Below are 20,000 nucleotides of genomic sequence, written 5' to 3' on the forward strand. Positions count from 1 at the left end.
TCTGTTATTTTAATACCTCAGGAAAAGCAGAGATAACAGCTATAAGCTTTAAAATGTCACATCTATTTCAACATTAAATTAGGAAGAAATATAACTCGTTATCAAAAGTTGTCAAAACCTACTCCTATGAAAAAGCAATCAGTCTGAGGCTTCTGTTTAAGTTGTCTGAAACGTGTAGGTTGATAAAGGCTCCAAAAGAACAGGTGTCCTGAACATCACAAGCTGTAATGATGTGTTAACCTTGGTGATAGTCAGAACAGAAGGGTCAAAGGTTCAACTGGCATCCCTGGGGACGCTTTCATTTCACCTTCAAGGTGAATTTGAGACTCACAGACAGGGCAGCACAGTAAAACTGACACTTCAGTCTAAGAAAAGTGTATGTTAGAAAGATGAAGAACTGCCTTTTTCTTGAACTTTATATTCACAGCAGTAGAAGAAATGGCCTTTGTTAATATGGCTAACATGGGGAGAAAAGTTCATCGCCAGTTGAAACCCTAAAAGTAAGCATTTTCAAAGCTTACCCTCTATTTTTTAATCGGAAATAATTAGGAAAGCAAGATCACAGGTTTATTTACTCTGGCTGCTCCAGCTACTCTTAATTTTCCAACTTAAAATGGCCACATTATTAAAATTAAGGTTTCTCCTACTGAGAAACCCATTACAATTACTGACTTTTGATAACTTCATGAACAGATGACCTCATATGCCACCAAAGCCTTTGATTTTGGACGACAAAAGTAGAGTAACACTCTAGCCAAGTCACCTCCACTTGGGTAATTCCCAATATTTAAGAATGACGAGCACAAAAGATACCAGCAAGACATAAAACACAGAAATTTTCTTTGCAGAAAGTCTTGTTAGGACAAAAATAGGAATGAATATGGAGTACGTCCATAAAACTCCAGATGGCAAAAGGAAAAGTAACTTAAAGACAAACAAGCCAAGAAGTGAAGCAGTAACAACAACTGCGACAAAAAGGTGAAGAACATCAATTCATTTAGCACTTCAAAAAGAGGCTTATCTCTTACTATAAATTATACTATGTTTTGGAAAGGGTGAAATACTAGTCTCAGTGAAGACAATGGTAATATTGACACTGATTTCAGAAATGCCATAATTTCATACTGAGAGTTCAAGATGTGTGCAAAGTGGATTTTTATGAAACATACTAATAGTAAGTATGAATGCAAATTTTCAAGGAGCTATAATCATGCAAAATACCAACTCTAAAACCATCCCTAGTTTATTATAAACCTTTGAGGTCCTTGAATACAAAGGACGTTATTTTCAGAACCACTCTGACACTTTACCATGTAACTTGAAAGGTAAAGAGATGTTTTCTTTAAAATAGAAAAAAAAGATCTCAAAATATTTATAGCTGGGCTAGATTCTGCAAGTATTTCACAATCACGAACACCTAGAGTGGAGCATGGCCTAAGTACATAAGTGAGAATATTGCTCCACTGTTTTGTCTACCAAAAAAAGAGCCTATTCGTGATTTAGGATGTAATAACACTTCACGCTTTGGCAAAGTGGCACAACACAGTTTTGTTGCAATAGTGTCAGGTTGCTTTACATGTATGAATGAACTCAGCCCCACAACTCATGAAATGCTGAATAAGGAGTACTGAACAACTTCAAGGCTTGCCCAAAATCATGCAGGAAGATTGCAGCAGCCCAGCAATCTGCTTTGCTTAGCTTGCAGACTTTCTACCTCAAGGCAATCTTCCCCTTACTGTACAATAATTTCCTCTGTAGGAAAATGTTTTGCAGCTCATTTAAAAATCGTGTTGCAATGTATAATCTCATGATAGAAACAGTTCACCTTTGATTCAATTCTGTGTACAGGTTTGCCAGAGAGCAGAACTGCTCATTCCTGGAATACCTACTTTGAACCATAAAATAGCTTCAGTCAGATACCTGCAGCTTCTGTGGTAACGCTTTACCCTGAACAAGCAATTTTTTTTCCTATTTGATTTGTGTCAGGTCTTACTCCAAGAGAAATGCCCCAATTGAACACTGGAGTTCAAAGTAGTCTTAAGAGACAACTTACTTCAGATGAATGTGAAGAGTGAGATATGCAGAGTCCGAAATGTGGGCTGTGGAGGGAAGCCCAAGCCATCACATCAATATCTTTCACTTTCAGAAACTTGGCATTCTGAACTGTACAGCCCCTTGGAAAAGCAATGATGTAAAATACACAAACCTACAGTTAAGAGACCTTTAGTCACAGTAATTTTGTTCAAGTACCTGAACTTTACCTTTTGTGAGGGAAGGTGAAGTTACTTAAGCATACATTTCTATGGCTTGTTTCAAAATTCAATATATTCCAAGTAGCACTAAAAATATTTCAATATAGATATCACAAAAGCATTTCATTTTCTCAAGTTTTACTCCTTTAACAGCATACATTTTATTCTCTCTTAAACATACTGATGGAAGAACTTTTCGCCCTTTTATCTCTGTAATTTATTCTCCCCCATGCAGCCAGACCCAGGAGGCCCAGAAGAGGTAAGCAGATAACTGACAACAGCAGCAAAGAGACAGGCAAAAAGCAAAGCTGTTGAGTTAGAAGAAAATGAATATAATTAGACCCAAGTATAACTAACCACCCACACTTCAATGTTAAATAATAACCCCAGTCTTTATGTGACCATGTGCCAAATAGATTCTTCATGGGTAACAACTTTTCGGGAGCAAAGAAAAGATCACCTAATTGCTCAATGCAGCATGAGCATTAGCAAGAACTGTCCTACAGCTAGATAAGGAAATAAAGCAGCTTTTCTTTCCCTTTTAAAGAGCGCAACCACAAAAAGGCAGATTTGGTCCTGCATAATATTACACAGAAGTTTGGAATAACACCCTGCAATGTGTATGTTAGTCCCACACTACTGCATGTGGTGAATATCTGAACTTGGCAGTGAGTAATTGAGAGTATATTATTACCTGGAGAGGGAGAAGTGCTCTGTTGGGTTGAGGAAACCCAAGAACTGAGAAATTATTATTTTTGAAGTGCTGTGATTTGGACTAGACTTTTCGCATAACCAGAAGCATCACAGGAAACTCAGTAAGGCAAAACTATCCAAACAACATGAAATAAGCAAAAATGAAGTTGACAGAACTTTCAAAAAGGAGACCAAAAAATCAAAGCAAACCAAACAAGAAGCTCTAATCACTTACATCTGTTCAGGGCTCCAAAAATGGGCAATATTCTTCTCAACTATTTTTATTCTACATTTTTGCTTTTGATTACGAGAACATAGTATGTGCAAGCTCAGCACATAGATTGTTGAGGTTTTCTTAAACGTGCTTTTAGAGTTAGTGTCATTTTTACTTTACAAAACTAATTCCTAAAAAAAGCATGATATACAATAAAGTCTCAGTTAGAAGTTATCTGATATTTAGATTTTAAGTGACAACATGTGGCTGCTGTGGTGCGCAAGCGACTGGAAATATCAAAAATGCCAAGAACAATCAAATTTATAAGATCCACCAGAGACTTTCAAGAACAAAAATGCACTTTTTAGATTTTTTTTTTCCCCCTTCTCCCCAAATAGAGAAGGTTTTAGTGTTTGAAAAAAAAAAGAAAACACAGTGAGGAGCTGCATTGCTTCACTTCATCGATATAGACAAATAATACAATAATGCAAGTATGAAGTAAATGTAAATACAGTAAAAAATAAAGTCAAATGCTTACAGGTCCATAAAAGAACCTTGAAATGCAAGAAATTTCTAGTGCTTTTCTGCACATTCGGATCCTGTATGGATCCTGAGCTTCACATCCAATGGACTGAACTCTGCTCTGAATGTGGTCTCTGCCTGTACACAGTGCACATGCTTCCCAGTGTGAGTCCTAATGTTCTGTGTGTCATATTAATAAAAGGCTTTAAAAGTTTGATTCTTTGAATATTGCCTTGTTTTTCATTGTTGTTGCTCATGATAACAGTTGGATAAGGCACACAGCACAGCAGTCTCAAAGAGGCTGGGGGAGAAGATGTCTCCAGAAGTGGATTTTTAACTCAGGGGAAGTCTGCTCTGTACATGTAGGATTTTCCATACAGCTGATGAAGGGAGGGGAGGAGAAGAATTAACTTTTTAAACCCAATCTTCATCATTATTGTGCGTAATATAAGCAAAGGCTCCTTTCCTGACTGCTTAAAAAAACTAACCAAACAAAAATGTTTCTTTTTCATTAAGAGAATAAAATGAATGAAGAAATAATTTCCCTCCCACATCCTTTTTTCATCTCCCTTACCCATCCCAAAAAAAACCCAACAACTAGACTGTCAGCCAAACAAAACAATGAATTTACTTTCTCAGCATAATAAATCACCTTTGCTCCTAACCATTCAAATCATAAAGTCCTACACCCTCTGGATAGCTCAAGTAACCTAGTCTGAGATAACAACCACCTGTTTTTTTCTTATTTTTTTAAGGAGAAGCTTCCCAGACTCCATTTCTATAATTTCAGATGGTCCCAAAGGTTCAAAACTCTCAATAAGCCATTTTAACAAGAAAATCCTGTTAGTTTAATGTCTAGGTCTGTGGAAGTCTCAAAACTCATATATCCAACACATACTCTATTTGCTGCAGGCATTTATTTTCTTTTACTATCTAGGTCATCAGTTCATGACTAGGGACAAAAGAAATCCATGGAGAATTTTGACTCAGTGAGGAGTTCTCAAATTCCTTTCAGTTCGCAGAGTATCTGCAAAAGAACTTAATTCTTCTTCACTTTACTTTTATATTTAAAAGGAGACATCACTGTAAAATAAAGTTGAGCATAGAAAAATACATACTTAGTTCACATGAAACGAGTACTTTTCATTACTGCTGGGTGAAACAATACCGAGAAACCATAGTTATGCATGTCTAATGCCTAACATTTTAAGTGGCATGGAGACAAAATAGCTGAAGCAATACGCACTGCTGATGCAAAGGAACCTTTTTGAAAGTTGTGAGAAAAACCAGAAAGAACAGATACTTTAAGCTATAGGGACAATATGATCAGCAGTAACTTGGTTTAAAATGCCAATAATTAAATGACCCTAACAAGCCTTTAAATCTAACACTGGATTATGATGTTTTAATTCCACTAGTTTCGGTTAGTGTGAGCAGAGTCTATAAATCTCATAGCCTCACACAGGAGGTTATGCTATCACCAGGCATGCCATTGAGAAATGGGAGGTCAGTTTGGTCCTAAATGCAAAATCTACTCTGTGTGATAGCCAACACAAGCATACAGAACCTGGTGTCCTCCCCAGTACAGAGATGTTTGACACTGGGCCACCCTCTTGCCCTGTATCATGATGCTCCTTCCCCTTCCACTAATTCCTTTAGAGGTGTCTATGAGAAGACACATCACATCAAGTGTGGACCAATGGATGATTTAGCCTGTCCTACATTTCATGCAGCAACCTTGCACAGAAGATTCAGGGTTAGCAATGAGCCATTTAAACTAATTAGAATGACGTCGGGCATTGAGCACGACTCAAACACTTCAGACTAATGGGCTTTTTCCTCACCATTTTCTTGCAGCAAACATCACCCCAATGTAGAAAGCATCTTGTCCTCCAAAGAAGTACTTGGGACAGTTGGCTGCTAGAGCTATAGATAAGGAAGGGAATCCATACACATGTTTTCAAGTGCATGGAGACTTCAAGGCAATACAAGCTCATTTTTGCCCTTACTCTATGCACAACAGAAGCTGTGTGGCCACATTAGTACAATACCATGCCGGAGTGATCTAGCCTGTCTCTCAGCAGGGCTTATTAGCTCAGGCTTGGCGCCACATTAACCGCTGCCATATGGCTTCTGGTTGATTCAAAAAGCAAACTGAATGAGCTCACATCTGCCTGAAAATGTCTGTATAGCTATGCTCTTTAAAATGGTAAACCTGCAAAAAGCTATCCTCCTGCCCCTTCAGGAAGAGCCTATCTTGTAATAGGTTAGGATTTTCAATCCACATTTACTTCAGTGTTTATAGAAATATAAGCTGTCACAATTAACTGTTGTGGTCAGGCTTGGAAACTACTCGTGGATGTGTCAGAGATGGAAAGTTTCATGTCAAAAAGAGGAGTCTGAAAAATGATGTGAGTATGGTAAGACTTCAAATAGGATGGAAGGAAAAAAAAGAGGAAAATTAATACAAAACCCAAGGTATAACCTGGTATTTTCTCTCCTTTCTGTCAGCTCAGGCTATTATTACTCAGACTTTTTACAGCCTTCCAAGATGAGCAGGGTCTTCTGAAGAAGAAGGCAATGTTTTTTCAACGGCTCAGCCAAAAGCCCACACTGTACAAAATGAAGTGACAAACACTAATGAAAGATTAACATGCCTCTCTAAAGAGCTCAGATATGCCTGTGATAAAAAAAAAATGACATGGGAAGTAGCATGTTCTCATGGTAGCATGGGAAGTAACAGAGTTCTCAGGGTATGTTCCATCTTAACACAGAAACAGTAGTTGTGCAGATGTAGACACTAGTGACATAGACAGGGCAGAAGATGGGAAAGGTGTCTTGATGATAATGCAGGAGACAAAAGAAGCACATGCCGTGCTCAGAAAGCAGGGAAGATGATACACTGGAATCTGGAGAGCAGAGAGACTCCAGCAGAAGCAACCGGGACCCTGAAACAAAGATTTAAAAGTGAGCACAGAAAAACTAAGAGCAAGAAAACAGGATTTAGAGCCATTCTCACTGTCATCTGGGACAGCTCTGTGGTTCCAAATTATTTTTCACAATCTTTTACATTTCTTTCCCCTTGGGGTGCCAAGTTAACTCACAGCGGTTCCAGTTGTGTCACCAGAGGAAGCAATATTAATAGCAGAAGAAACATAAATCACTATTCTTGTTCCTCGAGGATGATGCCATTGTAGGGATCAGCAGATGAAGGAAGAAGAGAGGTAGAGTGGGAAGCCAACCCTCCCAGGGAGTGAGAAAAAGAAGAGAGAATGAAGGAAAAGGACTGGGACAAAAAGGAAATTGCTGGGGAGCAACAAATACATATTGGGAAGCTGAAGAAAAAAAACCTCCTTCTCTTCATAACCCTCCCGGGGTATATAGGAAATTGCTGCTTGCCCTTTAATCTGCCCCCCAAAAGAAAAACAATTAAAATGAAATAAAACCCTGAATTGCAGGTGCTTGCTCCTCATTTCCCCTCACCCTCATTGCTCTGTGTGCTGTGCACCCAAGCCATGAACTTTAATGCAGCTCTTCATAGGACAGACAATGTTACCATTAGCTTTACATCTTCTACAGGAATATGCATTCTTCTGCTATGCTTGTATGCAATTTGGGGAGATTAAGAGAGTAAGAGATTAACAATGAATAAAATAATGAAGGAAGAGAGGAGGCCAAAAAGAAAAGGAGAATAAAGAAGAAAGAATAAAAGGATAAACATCTTGAATTAATTTGGAGTGGCACTGTAACAGTATGGCATGTGTCAGAAGCATTGCTGTTTTAAAGAGTTAAGACAGTTACTCCTGCACAGCACACAGCAACAAATTTGATCAGCTTTTGTCTTCCTTGTCTTGATTCACCTCCCCTCTTCAATTTTTCCCATTGCAATTTAACTTTGGAAGGAAAGGCCCCTTTCCTAAATGAGGAATTAATTTCTGCTTTTTCCACTGTTCCCTCCAATACAGACAACCATTTATTTTCCCCCTTCTAACTGATCGGCATAGTAATTTCTTCTATTTCTTTATTCTTTGTTATGACCAAGATCATGTTGGGATGACCTATGTAGTTTTAAACTTGCCAAAACACAATGAGGCTGGGAATGGTCTCCACCAAAAAGAATGAACCTAGTTCTTTTTGACAATTCATTAACAAAAAATTCAGGGCAAATGCATAAAGTGTCTTGCTATGGAGGTTTTCCTGTAATAACAGAAGTTCAGAGACTCTGTTTTCACATTTTGTGCTCAACCTTTTTATCACTCACTCATGTAAAAACAGCATTGCATAAGACACAATAAATGCTTTGTATTTGTGATGTACTGTTTAAGGGCCAGGAAATCAAACAGGAATCAAGAATTCAGGTTATAATTTATCTAAAATAAGAGAGCAAGTCATTCAAAACTATTGATGTCACAAGACAGCCACACAAAAAAAGGAATGAAAATCTGTATGCATTATTCATCCCATAACTTTGATCTTAGAAGCTAAGAAACTTGAACAAGGAAAGATAAATGGCTTCTCAGGATTTTCTTTTAAAAATCAAACGAGGATGATTCAGGATAAATGACAGATAAGGGTTAATACGAAAGAGAAGGAAATTGCAATCACAGCACTGCACCAAAGTTTCAATGCAAAGACTTTGGTTTTTGTATTCAATTACAAAGGATTTCTTTTTGAGGTACCAGCATCCTTTTTCATGTACAAGATTTTGCCTATTAAAATTTCATGTTCAGTATGCATAGCTTTTTCCTTTTACCACCTACACCATGACTTCATGTGCACAATTAGGAAGCTTTCTGAAGCATGGGCATGGGACAGAGACAGAAGCAGCTATGAAGTCCTGACCTCCAAACCTGGATCAACCATCAACTTGCTCTGGAGCTTAAGCAAGAAATGTATACATTCTCTCACTGGGAAAGTATTTATAATTACAGGCAGTCTGACTGCATCTTGATTTTATTGAGGCCTAATTAATTATGCAGGCATTGCCCTAAATTATGATAACATTTGAGAGATCCAAAATTATATGGAGGATGCCCTGCCCAGATGGGAGATCCACAAATCCTCTGTCAATGATTTGCACTCCTTGGAGTCTGTAATTATTTCCAGTTTTTGCCTAAAGATATGCTCAGAGGCTCCACCATCTTGCTTAGATTACTGATGTCAGCATCTTATATACAGACAACTGCGCTTGGGATGGGATGCAAAGAAGACAGAGGAGCAACATGGCTCTTCAAGGGAGCCTCTGAGCAAACCTAAGACAGACAGACAACACCGCATTCCTTACAAATCCCAGCACACTGGCCACTTACATTATCAGCAAAGGCAAAGGCAGAGTGCCATTACATTACAGCATACAGCAGGAGGTTTTGCTTATCTGAGCTTCCAAATTGTTATCTCCACACAAGCAGCTAGCACTAATCAAGATGACAGAGTCAGGGCTAGACAGGTGGAAGAAAAAGGCTGGATGAATGCAAGGGCAGGTTGTGAGATGCAGGAAATGTATGGGGAATGAGGTGAAAATTTCACTGCAGTGGTGTGTGGTAGGGAGGCAGTGAGGACACCATTTTAGAAGTAGTAGGAAGCTTTGGGGTACAACAGGAAGATTGCTGAGAAGTGAATGGAAGCACACTGGAGGTATGCACAATCTTAGAAGCAACCAGTATTCACTGTGAGTATTGCTGTGAGTACCCAAGGAAGTCGTTGCAAATGGTACTCACAGTGATGCTCCTGCCAACTACATCTAGACAAAATACAATTGGAAAGACCAAGCCCAGTGATCACAGCAGTCAGCAGAAACCAGACTGCTTCTTCCTCCTCAGCCTGAGGCAATGCAAACTCATAGCTTTCGGTGCCAAGGGTAGTGCCTGAAACATGTGGCTATGTCCTAATAACACTGGGCTGCCATGCAAAGAAGATGGCTAGACTGATGGGGCTGAGAGGAGGCCTGTGTCTGGTGATGATACTGCAAAGCCCAGAGTCCTGGCCTAGATCCTCACTCCAAGCAATTTCTGGGTCTATGCACTTCACCTGGCAAGACAGCAATTCCAAACCACCACTAAGGGCTGGAAATAGAATGAAGAACTTCCCCACCCCGGTGAGCATCCTCTTCTCTCACTTGCAGACAAGATCTTGCATCTTCTTTCTCCACCATGTCTCAGCTCTAAGAGGAGACTCACACAGCCTCTCATAGTGCACTGAAACACTCCTTTTCAGCCATATATTTTATAGGAGGGACACAGTAATTCCAGGAGAAAAAGTAACTAGATGAGCAAAGAATAACACCAGTTCTGCTCTGGCCTCATGATAATTGTTTTTCAATTCAACAAAGATAAGCATTTGCTCCATATCCAAGACTTGTCAGTCCCAATTCATTTGCAAAAAAGAAAGGGACTAGCCACATCAAGCAGATGCTTTCATACTGTGGTGTAAGGAATACACATGAGAAAAATGATGTTTAGCTCCAGTGCACTGAGAAAACTGTTTATAGATAAAATATTTAAGAACAGAGATTAAAACACATTTCAATAATGATTCTTCACCAGATGCACCCAGTGGACATGTGTGCACTGAAGAGTCTGACTTCTGCTAAAACTGAGCAGTACTGAGAGAGCTGTGCTCAAAGAACGTGTCTGTTTCTACAATCCCAATCGCAGATAGTTGTGCCTATCCCCCTTACTTCAATTTCTTACTCGTTCAATTCCCTACTGTTTATAACCTGAAAGACATAAAAATTTATTTCTCTTGAAAGCATATTTATTTGCCCTTCAAATGAAGCAAAAATATGCAAAGACTACTTTGATTTCTATTATCTCACCTACATAAACAGATCAATTTCCTTAACCCTACCAGGACAAAATAATATTTTCTTGTTATTGCATTCCAGAGGAAGTTGTGCCTTAACTTGGGTCTTATTTAACCACTATTTATCTACACCTCTTGCTTCAAATCTTTTGTCAGGAACCAAGCCACCACTTCTGTTTCTTCAGCACCCTTAATACTTAAGTCTGTAAAGCCCAGTTCTGCTGACTCAAAGATCAGTGCAGATCATTGCAGATGAGGAAAAGCTTCCATATATTAAAAGTAAGTTTCCTTCTTGGAAACATCATCTGTTTGCAGGAAGTGTGGATACGAATCAAAAAAAGGTGTCGAGCATCACCCCTTGCTGAAAAAAAAGTATAATCTTAAGGTTTATTTTTTTCATCAGAAAGGAAAGTATTGTTATGAAATGCTTTAAGCAGCCTTTGACACTTAGAAAACTCTTAAAATGGCAATGAGTCAAAGATCAACAAGCCTTTAAGAATGGAAACAACTGGAAATGCTTTACAAGTGGAGCCACCAAAGCATTTCCATTGATTAAATGCTTGCTGCTATTACACATACATTGAACATCAACATCAACACGTATAGTTTGACTTTTCTTGATCTGGCAATTTCATGGCTCAAAACCAGGAAGGTAACACCTGTAAACTGTAGTACTAAAACTTAATTTCATCAAGTTAATGATCATTTTGCATCAAATAGATGTAGGTGTTCATTTTAAATACAGACACTTAAATGACTTCTTTTAAAGGTTGATTTAGTGTAAAAATTAAATCTATCACTTCAAACCCAACAACTTCATCTGTATTTCAGCTGTTGTACTATTTTAATTCTTCATCTTCCTGTTGCTAAACTAAAATGGAAATAACCTAATGGAGAAAAGGTAACAGAAATGGAATAATTCTAAGTCAGGTTTCAAAATTAATACATTTTCCCCATCTGTCCTTTAGCATCTGGCCCATTCCAGGCCCCAACCTCCCCTTGCCTCCCAGCCAACTAGCAAGATAATACAGATGGTTACTGCAAAGCTGTTACGATGTACATCTGAATGCATATTTATCCACTTGGCATGATCCTGCTACAGCTGTAAGTTGATGCAAATCTGCATGACAATGTAGCTTCAGTCTCTTGCCTGTGTGAGAAAGCAGGCATGATATTAATAGCACTGCTTAAGACAATGCCAGGCAAACATGACGTACATGAATGAGTTGAGCCAGCTATTGCAGCACTCTTAATTTACACCTCTGAAAACAAACACTCATCTGGGCACATGAAACAAGTGTATATCTACACCTACATGCAAACTCATTTTGCTTTTGTTTGGTTTTGGAAGTGGAAACTGATAACACAAGATAACTCCACCAGCTGTCATGGTGAAAGGATACTGCGTAGGTGAGGGTTTCATACAATCACCAGAAAACAAAACCAAACTGCGGGGCTTTATCCCATCCTAAGAACCATTTTAATAAATACAGGTGGCACTGCTAGTCAGTGATAGCTGCTTTTGTTCTGGGTTTGTCTTTGTTCTGGCAGCTGGGAGAGGAGTTTTCATTTATAACAAAAGGAATGTACTTAATAGGCAACACCTGAAAATCCTTCACGAGAATAAAGTATAGCAATAGAAAATGCAAGTTTAGAAAGCATTTCCTGAAAAAAAAGCAGCAGCACTGGAATCTTCTCTTTATATCAGGTCAATTGGCTTGTCACAGTGGGAAGGAGATTTGAAAAGGAAATTGCAAGTTCTTAGCAGGAGTGATTGGAGGAATTGAGTTAATAGCCAGCAATCAGTACAGGTTCGGTAGGGTACTTAAAAATTTAAATGTATGCATATGCCACAACTACAGAATGCCTGAGCTTTGTCTTGTTTGTAAAAAACAAATGGAAGAACTGGCAATTTAAATCTCAAACAAAACCAGCACATTTTTACTTAGGTCGCTTAGGTTTAAGTGTTCTTCCATTAAAACTTTCCCTCAAAAGCCCTCAACTGCCTCACCTTTGTACAGCACTGCCCTAGCTACCTAAGAAGGAGAAAAATAACTGCTACAGCCGAACCCAGGACACATATGATTGAGGTATATAAATCATACATTCCTCTGATCTTGTTGCACACTAGTAGTCATAAAACCATAAAAAAGTAAGGGTTGGAAGGACTTTAATGTCATCCAGCTCCAACCTCCTGCCAGGGACAGCGCCGCCTCACACTAGACCATGCTGCCCAAGGCTCTGTCCAGCCTGGCCTTGAACACTCCCAGGGACGGAGCATTTACTCTTCCAGTACCAATGGCATGTGCTTTGAGATGATATGGTTTCTTACCATGTGGAATGGTGTTTTGCATCACCCTGTTGGCAGCATATAAATGATTTTTAAACTCCATTTTTCATTGCCATTTCTTCAAGCCACTTAGGCTCCCTAGCTTATTGTTTCATGTGTCAAAAAATTAAAAGGATAGCTTTCAGATTTGAAAAGCTGCTTTATTCCTACTCCTGAATAATCATGCACTGTATTCAGCAAGCTACAGATACAAATGGATACAACACCTCTAACAAGAAAACAGCTTAATTTGAGAGGGCAGGGCAAGCCAGCACTTCTCTAAAGAAATGGGACTATATCTCAAAAGCATTATTGTTTCTAATGCAATACACAACTTTTCTGTATGGATTCTTTTCAATAGAATTACAAAAGGTGGTCGCTCCTAGACTACTGGTAGTTCCTCTTTCCAACCAAAGAAGGCAGTCGTTATAAGTTGCAGAAATTTGTAGGTGGATAAAAGGCAAGAAAATTATAGGACAGTGACAAATATAATTAATTTAATTTCTACAAGTTTCTATTTCTCTGAGGAAGAGAAGAACACAAGTTTTGTATTGTCTTCTCTAACAAACAAATGCATACCCTGCAATGAAGTAGTATGAGACTACAGGATGCATCCTAAGCTAAATGCAAACTAGCCTTACCTCCAAGGCAAGGAAAGGACAGATCCTATTAAGTACATCATGGCTGGATGCCTCTATGCTCAAAACTAGTAGTTTTAATTAGTTGACTTTTGCATTGTTTGAAAACCTTTTTATACTCACTGTGATTCTCTCATCTTTGTCATCGAGAGGGGTCCCATCTTTTTTCCATGATATAGTGGGTTCTGGGTGACCTCTTGGGGGCTGACATTCCATCACTGCAGGTTCACCCACAGCTACCATTACATCTGATGGATTTTGTCTGAAGTCATCCCGTAGAACTGAAAGAATAAAGAAAACTGAGTAAAAAATTACCCAGCAATATACCAAAATTACAGCAAAGTGTTTTGTTTCGGTTCCTGTTGTCATTATACTTTCTATTAAAGAAAAAATCAGTCAATGAATTTCATTTGGCATCTGCAGATGGTGTGTGGTACTTCCACACTGTAACACAGAAAACCCATGTACAACTCGTATTTAACTTCTAACATGCAAGCCAAGTGACTAACTCTGACAAAGATGAAAGACTGACACAGCCATAGGACTGTCTGCACACAAGAGCCGCCTTACTGGTGGTACTAGGCATGTTTGCCTAGTATGTGAACACAGGAGTCAGTCTCACCTCTGTGCCTGGCAAGATCATGGAGCAGATCCCCCTGGAAACTATGCTAAGTCACATGAACAATAATGGGTTGACTGGTGACAGATAATTTGGCTTCACTAAGGGCAAACAGTGCCTGACAAATTTGGTGGCCTTCTACAGTAGAGTTCCAGCATTGGTGGATAAGGGAAGAGCGAATGACGCCATCTACCTGGACTTGTGCAAGGAATTTTACACTGTTCTGCATTACATTCTTGTCTCTAAATTGGAGAGACGTGATTTGATGGATGGACCACTTCATGGATAAGGAATTGGCTGATTAGTTGCACTCAAAGACATGTGGTCAACAGCTTGACGTCCAAGCAGAGACCAGTGACAAGTGGTGCCTCTCAGAGGTCAGTGTTAGGATCCTGTTCAACATCTTTGGCTGTGAGATGGACAGTGGGATTGAGTGCAACCTCAGCAAGTCTGCTCATGACACCAAGCTGTGTGGTGCAGTCAACACCCTGGAGGGAAGGGATGCCAACCAGAGGGACCTTGAAAGGCTTAGGGAGTGATGTTGGGGTTGTTCAGCCTGAAGATGAGAAGATTCTGGGGAGACCTTAAACCAGCCTTTTAGTACATCAAGGGCAGCTACAAGAAATCTGGAGAGGGACTTTTTACAAGGGAATGCAGTGACAGGAAAAGGGGTAATGGCTTTAAACTAAAATAGGGTAGATTTAGATAAGACATTATAAAGAAATTCTTTACTGTGAGGTGGTGAGGCATTGGAACAGGTTGACACAACAAGTTGTGGCTTCCCCATCCCTGGCAGTGTTAAAGGCAAGGTTGGACAGGACTTGGAGCAACCTACCCTAGTGGAAGGTGTCCCTGCCCATGGCAGGTGGTTGGAACTGGATAAGCTTTAAGGTCCCTTCCAATCCAACCATTCTATGATTCCTTTTGTAGCTGAAGAAGGCGCAATGTCTTCTGATCAGGTAGGATATCACTTGGGGAGAAGCATGGCAAAGATTGTTTTCTGCTCCTCTTTCTCTGAGACACAAGGTCAGCTTGGAGCAACTCAACGACTTACGGTTAATGACTGGCCACTGGCCATATGAATTGCACCCATCCCTGAATTTATGTCAAAAATGAACAACGTCCCAGTTTCTGATGATATTATAGGACACCAAAAATTTGTGCAGCCTTTGCCAAAATCATCTTTGTTATTTGGCTGAGTCTTTTTCAAAAAAAAATACCCCAATAAAAATCTTTCCTGACTTGAGGAAGTCATCCCTTAGCCTGAGCCAGGACCAGATCCTTCTTTTGGAAGTCAATTTTACTACCTTTTCTTAGAAAGAAACATTTTTATTGCAGCTTTGTTACTAGAATTTGTTCTTTCTCATCACTTGGCCAAGCTCAGGCCTAGGAAACTGTAGTTTCCTCCAGTCACCCACTATGAATTTTATCAATAGCTGTGTGATTATTTTTCTTTTTGGGAGAGAAAAGACATCACACTGTGCTCAGCAAGCCACTACACAGGGACACAATTTAACAGAATAATGGCATTCCTACGCCTTGCCAAGTAGGTGGCATCAGGTTTAATCTAAAAATAAATAACTCAAACGATAATAAATATAACATTCTAGTCCTCTCCACTACTATTACTCTATCCATATTGAACAAAGAATACAGTAATGGAAAAGTACATTACAACCATAAGATTCTTAGGATTTTGACAAGGGTATCTGTCACTCTTCCTACCTGCAACAATCTCATGTCAGCAGTAAACACTCAAAAGAATCCGCAGCAAAAAATAGATCCCCCAAGCCATGGACCACATACATATGGACATTCACTACTCAACACCGGTTTGGTTGTTAACGCCACTTCCAAGTGAGGTGTGATATACTGCTAGATGTTAAGAAATGTGGCTGTGCTTACAGACTGGCAGGTATAGCACTGCCACCAAAGCATTCCTATCTGTAAGGTCTTTCATTCCTATCTGTAAGGTCTTTCTAAAGACCTTTAAAATGGTCTGAGGGCAAATGAGTGATCTACTCTGGGACAAAGGTACATGTATACCTTTCTCCACTGAAAACCTTATATGCACTTATTCCGTTTATACTGAATATGGCATTAATAACCAGATACAACTTCTTATGTTCCCAAATAACCCTCAAGCCATCTAGATACAGTAGAACACATAGCATAAGCGCTGAGGTTGACACTACTTCTGCTTAAGTCAAATAATTTTTTCTATTTACTTTAACAGAGACGTGATCTGGCTTGGAGCCACTGGTCATATTATTATTTCTTTTTATCACTTCTCCAAACTAAAGAATACAAAGGAAGAAACAGAAGTTGCATCAAGTTGCTAAAAAAACCTGTATGTCCAGCTCCCGGTGCCAACAGCACATGAAAGCACATATTTGCTACAACTCAGTTCTATTGGAACACAATTAAAGGGGTGTTTTGACCATGAGTAAGAAGCCTCTTATTACTGCTGAAGATTGTATGACTTGGATGAAATTAAGAGATATAAAAAAAAGTGCCCTTAAGTTTCAAAAGAAAAAGAAAATAAAAAAAAAAATCAATGGAACTGATCTTAATAAACTGTAAGAGCTTTTCAAGTCTGAAAAACCTTGTAAATCCAAGAGGAAAACCTATCAGATAGCACCTGGGATGGCTTTTAACACCTTTGAAGCAACTAAGAAGTCCAGCAGTAGCATAATAAAAAGAAATTACCTCAGTAATTTCTACACTCCTTAAGTCTTTTATCAGCTTTACAAGCACCGTACCTTGCCTGTAAACCAAGGCTTTTCACAAATGAACCAATGCTTAGTAGAAATGCCTTAGGAGGACATCAAAGGTGCAGGCCATAGATACATCAAAACAAGTATTTTTTTCTCCATTTACTATGAATTATTTTGGCTCTGACATTACATAATGCAATGCTAACAAAATGTAATCCATTAGACATTACTCCACAGATAGTTATCATGTAATTATTTTTGCAGCTGTATAGTAGATACATGCTCTGTTTTTTTGCCTCAGGCCCTGGCAATCTTGCATGAAGTTATAAATTTTAAATTTTCTTCCCTTACTGGAAAAAAAAAACAACCATAAAATCACATCTTCTTTTCTGTCCTTCACAGTCAAGGCTCACTGTAAATTGAGAATACATTTCCTTTTGACGATCTATTAGAAGTACACTTTATAATCCAGTACAGCATGAGCTTTCAGCCACCAAAGGGTCAAATTTCATCACATGCACCTCCTTCTACATATATGCAGCTAGAAGGGAAATAGATAAAGAAGATGGCTGCCTTTTCTTCGTTTTTTCAACAAATTCAAAGTAGAATCTTCCTAGATAGAATTCCCTCCTCTCCTCCCCTTTCTGACATACAGTGGATAAGGTTTTCTAACATTTTACTCTAGTATTTTCTGAAATACAATGAATAATAATCATAACTGTCACTGCACAGCTAGGACAACTCCAAGGTCTTGCTGTGTGAACTCTGAACTCCCGTGTTTGTGCTGAAAACACTTTTATGCTATGCTTGCTGAACTAATCAGGTTCAAAAGCAACTTTCGTAATTCTCCTTTGAAGTCATCTACTCTTACAAGTATTTAATAACATGTACTATTCAAGCAACAAAACAATTGCAGTTTCCCCAGAGAATCTTTCCCAGAGCAGAAAGGAACTAGCAATCACTTGAGGATAAATTTTTACTGACAAGCAACGTAAGTAAGACAGGCTTAACATAAGGCAGGCTGAGAAAGTTGGGGCTGTTCAGCCTGGAGAAGAGAAGCTGCGTGGAGACCTCATAGCAGCCTTCCAGTATCTGAAGGGGGTCTACAAGGATGCTGCAAAGGGACTCTTCATTAGGGACTGTAGTGACAGGACAAGGGGTAATGGGTTAAAACTTAAACAAGAGAAGTTCAGGTTAGATATAAGGAAGAAGTTATTTACTGTGAGAGTGGTGAGGCACTTGAAAGGTTACCCAAGGAAGTGAATGCTCCATGTCTGGCAGTGTTCAAGGCCAGGTTGGACAGAGCCTTGGGCAACATGGTCTAGTGTGAGTCATCCCTGCTCAAGACAGGGGTGTTGGAACTAGATGATCTTAAGGTCCTTTCCAACCCTAGCTATGCTATGATTCTGTAAGTAGAGGCAGCATTTTTTGTGTAAACCCTAAACAGTGCTTCAGGAAATGCAACAACTGGTGTTTTTTTCCTTAAGTTCTTGTTTAGCTACTATGAAAAAGAGTAGGGATTCATTACTGGGTGAAATGGGAGGTATGTAGGCAGGGTTTTTTGCATATACACACTGTAGGTATTTCATTAAATAACCATGATCTAGTTCAAAGACGATAAAGAAAACACAAGAAGAAAGAAACCAACCAGGAAGCACTAGTGAATAGGTGAGAAGAATGAATTTGTAAGTAACACACTAATTGCCTTCACACATTATGGGTATCATGCCTTGACAGGTGGCATCATTTGAGAACTAGAAATAAGGAAATCTGAACATTTTGATGACACCTCTATTCTAGACACTTCTTGCTAAATCAGCTCGAAGCATTACTACTACCCACCACAGTAACACAGAATTCCTTGCAATGGGAAATTGCTTATTGTCCTGGGTTCAGCAGTAGTAGTAATTTTTTCTCCTCCTTAGTAGCTGGTGCAGTGCTGTGGTTTTGACTTTCGGCCTGGGAACAGCGCTGATAACACCAATGTTTTTAGTTGCTGCTCAGTAATGTTTACTCTGACCAAGGACTTTCTGGGTCTCGTGCTCTGCCAGGGAGGAGGGGAAGCCGGGAGGAAGCAGAGACAGGACATCTGATCCAAACTAGCCAAAGAGGTATTCCATACCACAGCACATCATGCCCAGGATGTAACTGGGAGTTAGCTGGAAGGGCTGGTTCACTGCTGGATGGGGGCTGCGTATCGGTTGACAGGTTGTGAGGTGTTGTATTCTCTTCCTTTGTTATTTTCCTTATCATTATTATTATTGGTGGTAGCAGCAGTGATTTGTGTTATACCTTAGTTACTGGACTGTTCTTATCTCAACCTGTGGGAGTTACATTCTTTCAATTCTCCTTCCCATCTCTCCAGGAGTGGGGGGAGGAAGGGGGGGAGTGAGTGAACGAGCTGCCTGGTTGGGTTTAAACCACGACACCTATTTCTCATCAAACCTGCAGATCTGATAAATACTTTACTGAATCTGGTACCACATTCTGCTGTGGTACAAATGTCAGGGAGGGTATGAATCTGTGTAATTTAGTATTAGTACTACTTGGCTGATGACGCCAGTAAAGAGCACTGGTAGTCAAAGCAACAAAGAAATATAGCTTTGTTTTAGCCCCCATTCACAGAAACTAGACGCAAACCATAACTAGCTGAATTAGAGTAAAATAAAGGTGTTATATGGAAGCAGCAGCAGTTAGATGTATGAACTGGCAGCAGTGAAATTAGCTCACACTTCTAAAAAGTTAACAAAATGTACTGCCTCAATTACCGTAACCTTTAAGATGTTCCAAAACGTAGTCTCTCCAAAGAGTAACTTTTTTTGATTGACTGCTTTTTATACTGTATCACCAGTCTAGGATCTTGGTATCTACTGAAGGTCAATAGTTACCTTCTCTGGAAAAAGGTGTCATTCCCTATTACAGTCAGCAATAAACATTACCAAATACAAGGCCTGCATGCTTCTAATCCATTAACGTAGAAAGAAATCAAGGAGTGCTGCACCTACTGGATCACATCTTTCAAAAGGTGCTGATGACTATGATTGAATCAAGCAATATGCTACACTGCAAAAGCAGTTCAATTTGAGACATTTGGCAATAAACATTCCGAATGCATATGAAGATGTTAAAATAGTGTCATTAAGAAACTCACAATTGTTAATAGAAAGAAATGCATGCTTAAGGAGCAGGCCCCAGAAAAAGGCTGTGAAAACCCC

At 39.2% G+C, this 20,000-nt stretch overlaps 1 protein-coding gene across 1 annotated transcript in view; it reads right to left on the bottom strand.

The window, feature by feature from the left end:
• The window catches only part of ROBO1 (roundabout guidance receptor 1), a gene marked incomplete at both ends in the record, with an annotated part of 515,624 nt that overhangs the window by 95,124 nt on the left and 400,500 nt on the right, over nt 1-20,000 (bottom strand). Inside the window, one exon of the mRNA XM_080612700.1 lies at nt 13,573-13,730. Coding sequence (XP_080468826.1) covers nt 13,573-13,730 — 158 coding nt within the window. The remainder of the gene's footprint in view (nt 1-13,572; nt 13,731-20,000) is intronic.

The sequence above is a fragment of the Psittacula echo genome (genome assembly GCF_963264785.1).
Source record: "Psittacula echo genome assembly, chromosome: 3".
NCBI lineage: Eukaryota > Metazoa > Chordata > Aves > Psittaciformes > Psittacidae > Psittacula > Psittacula echo.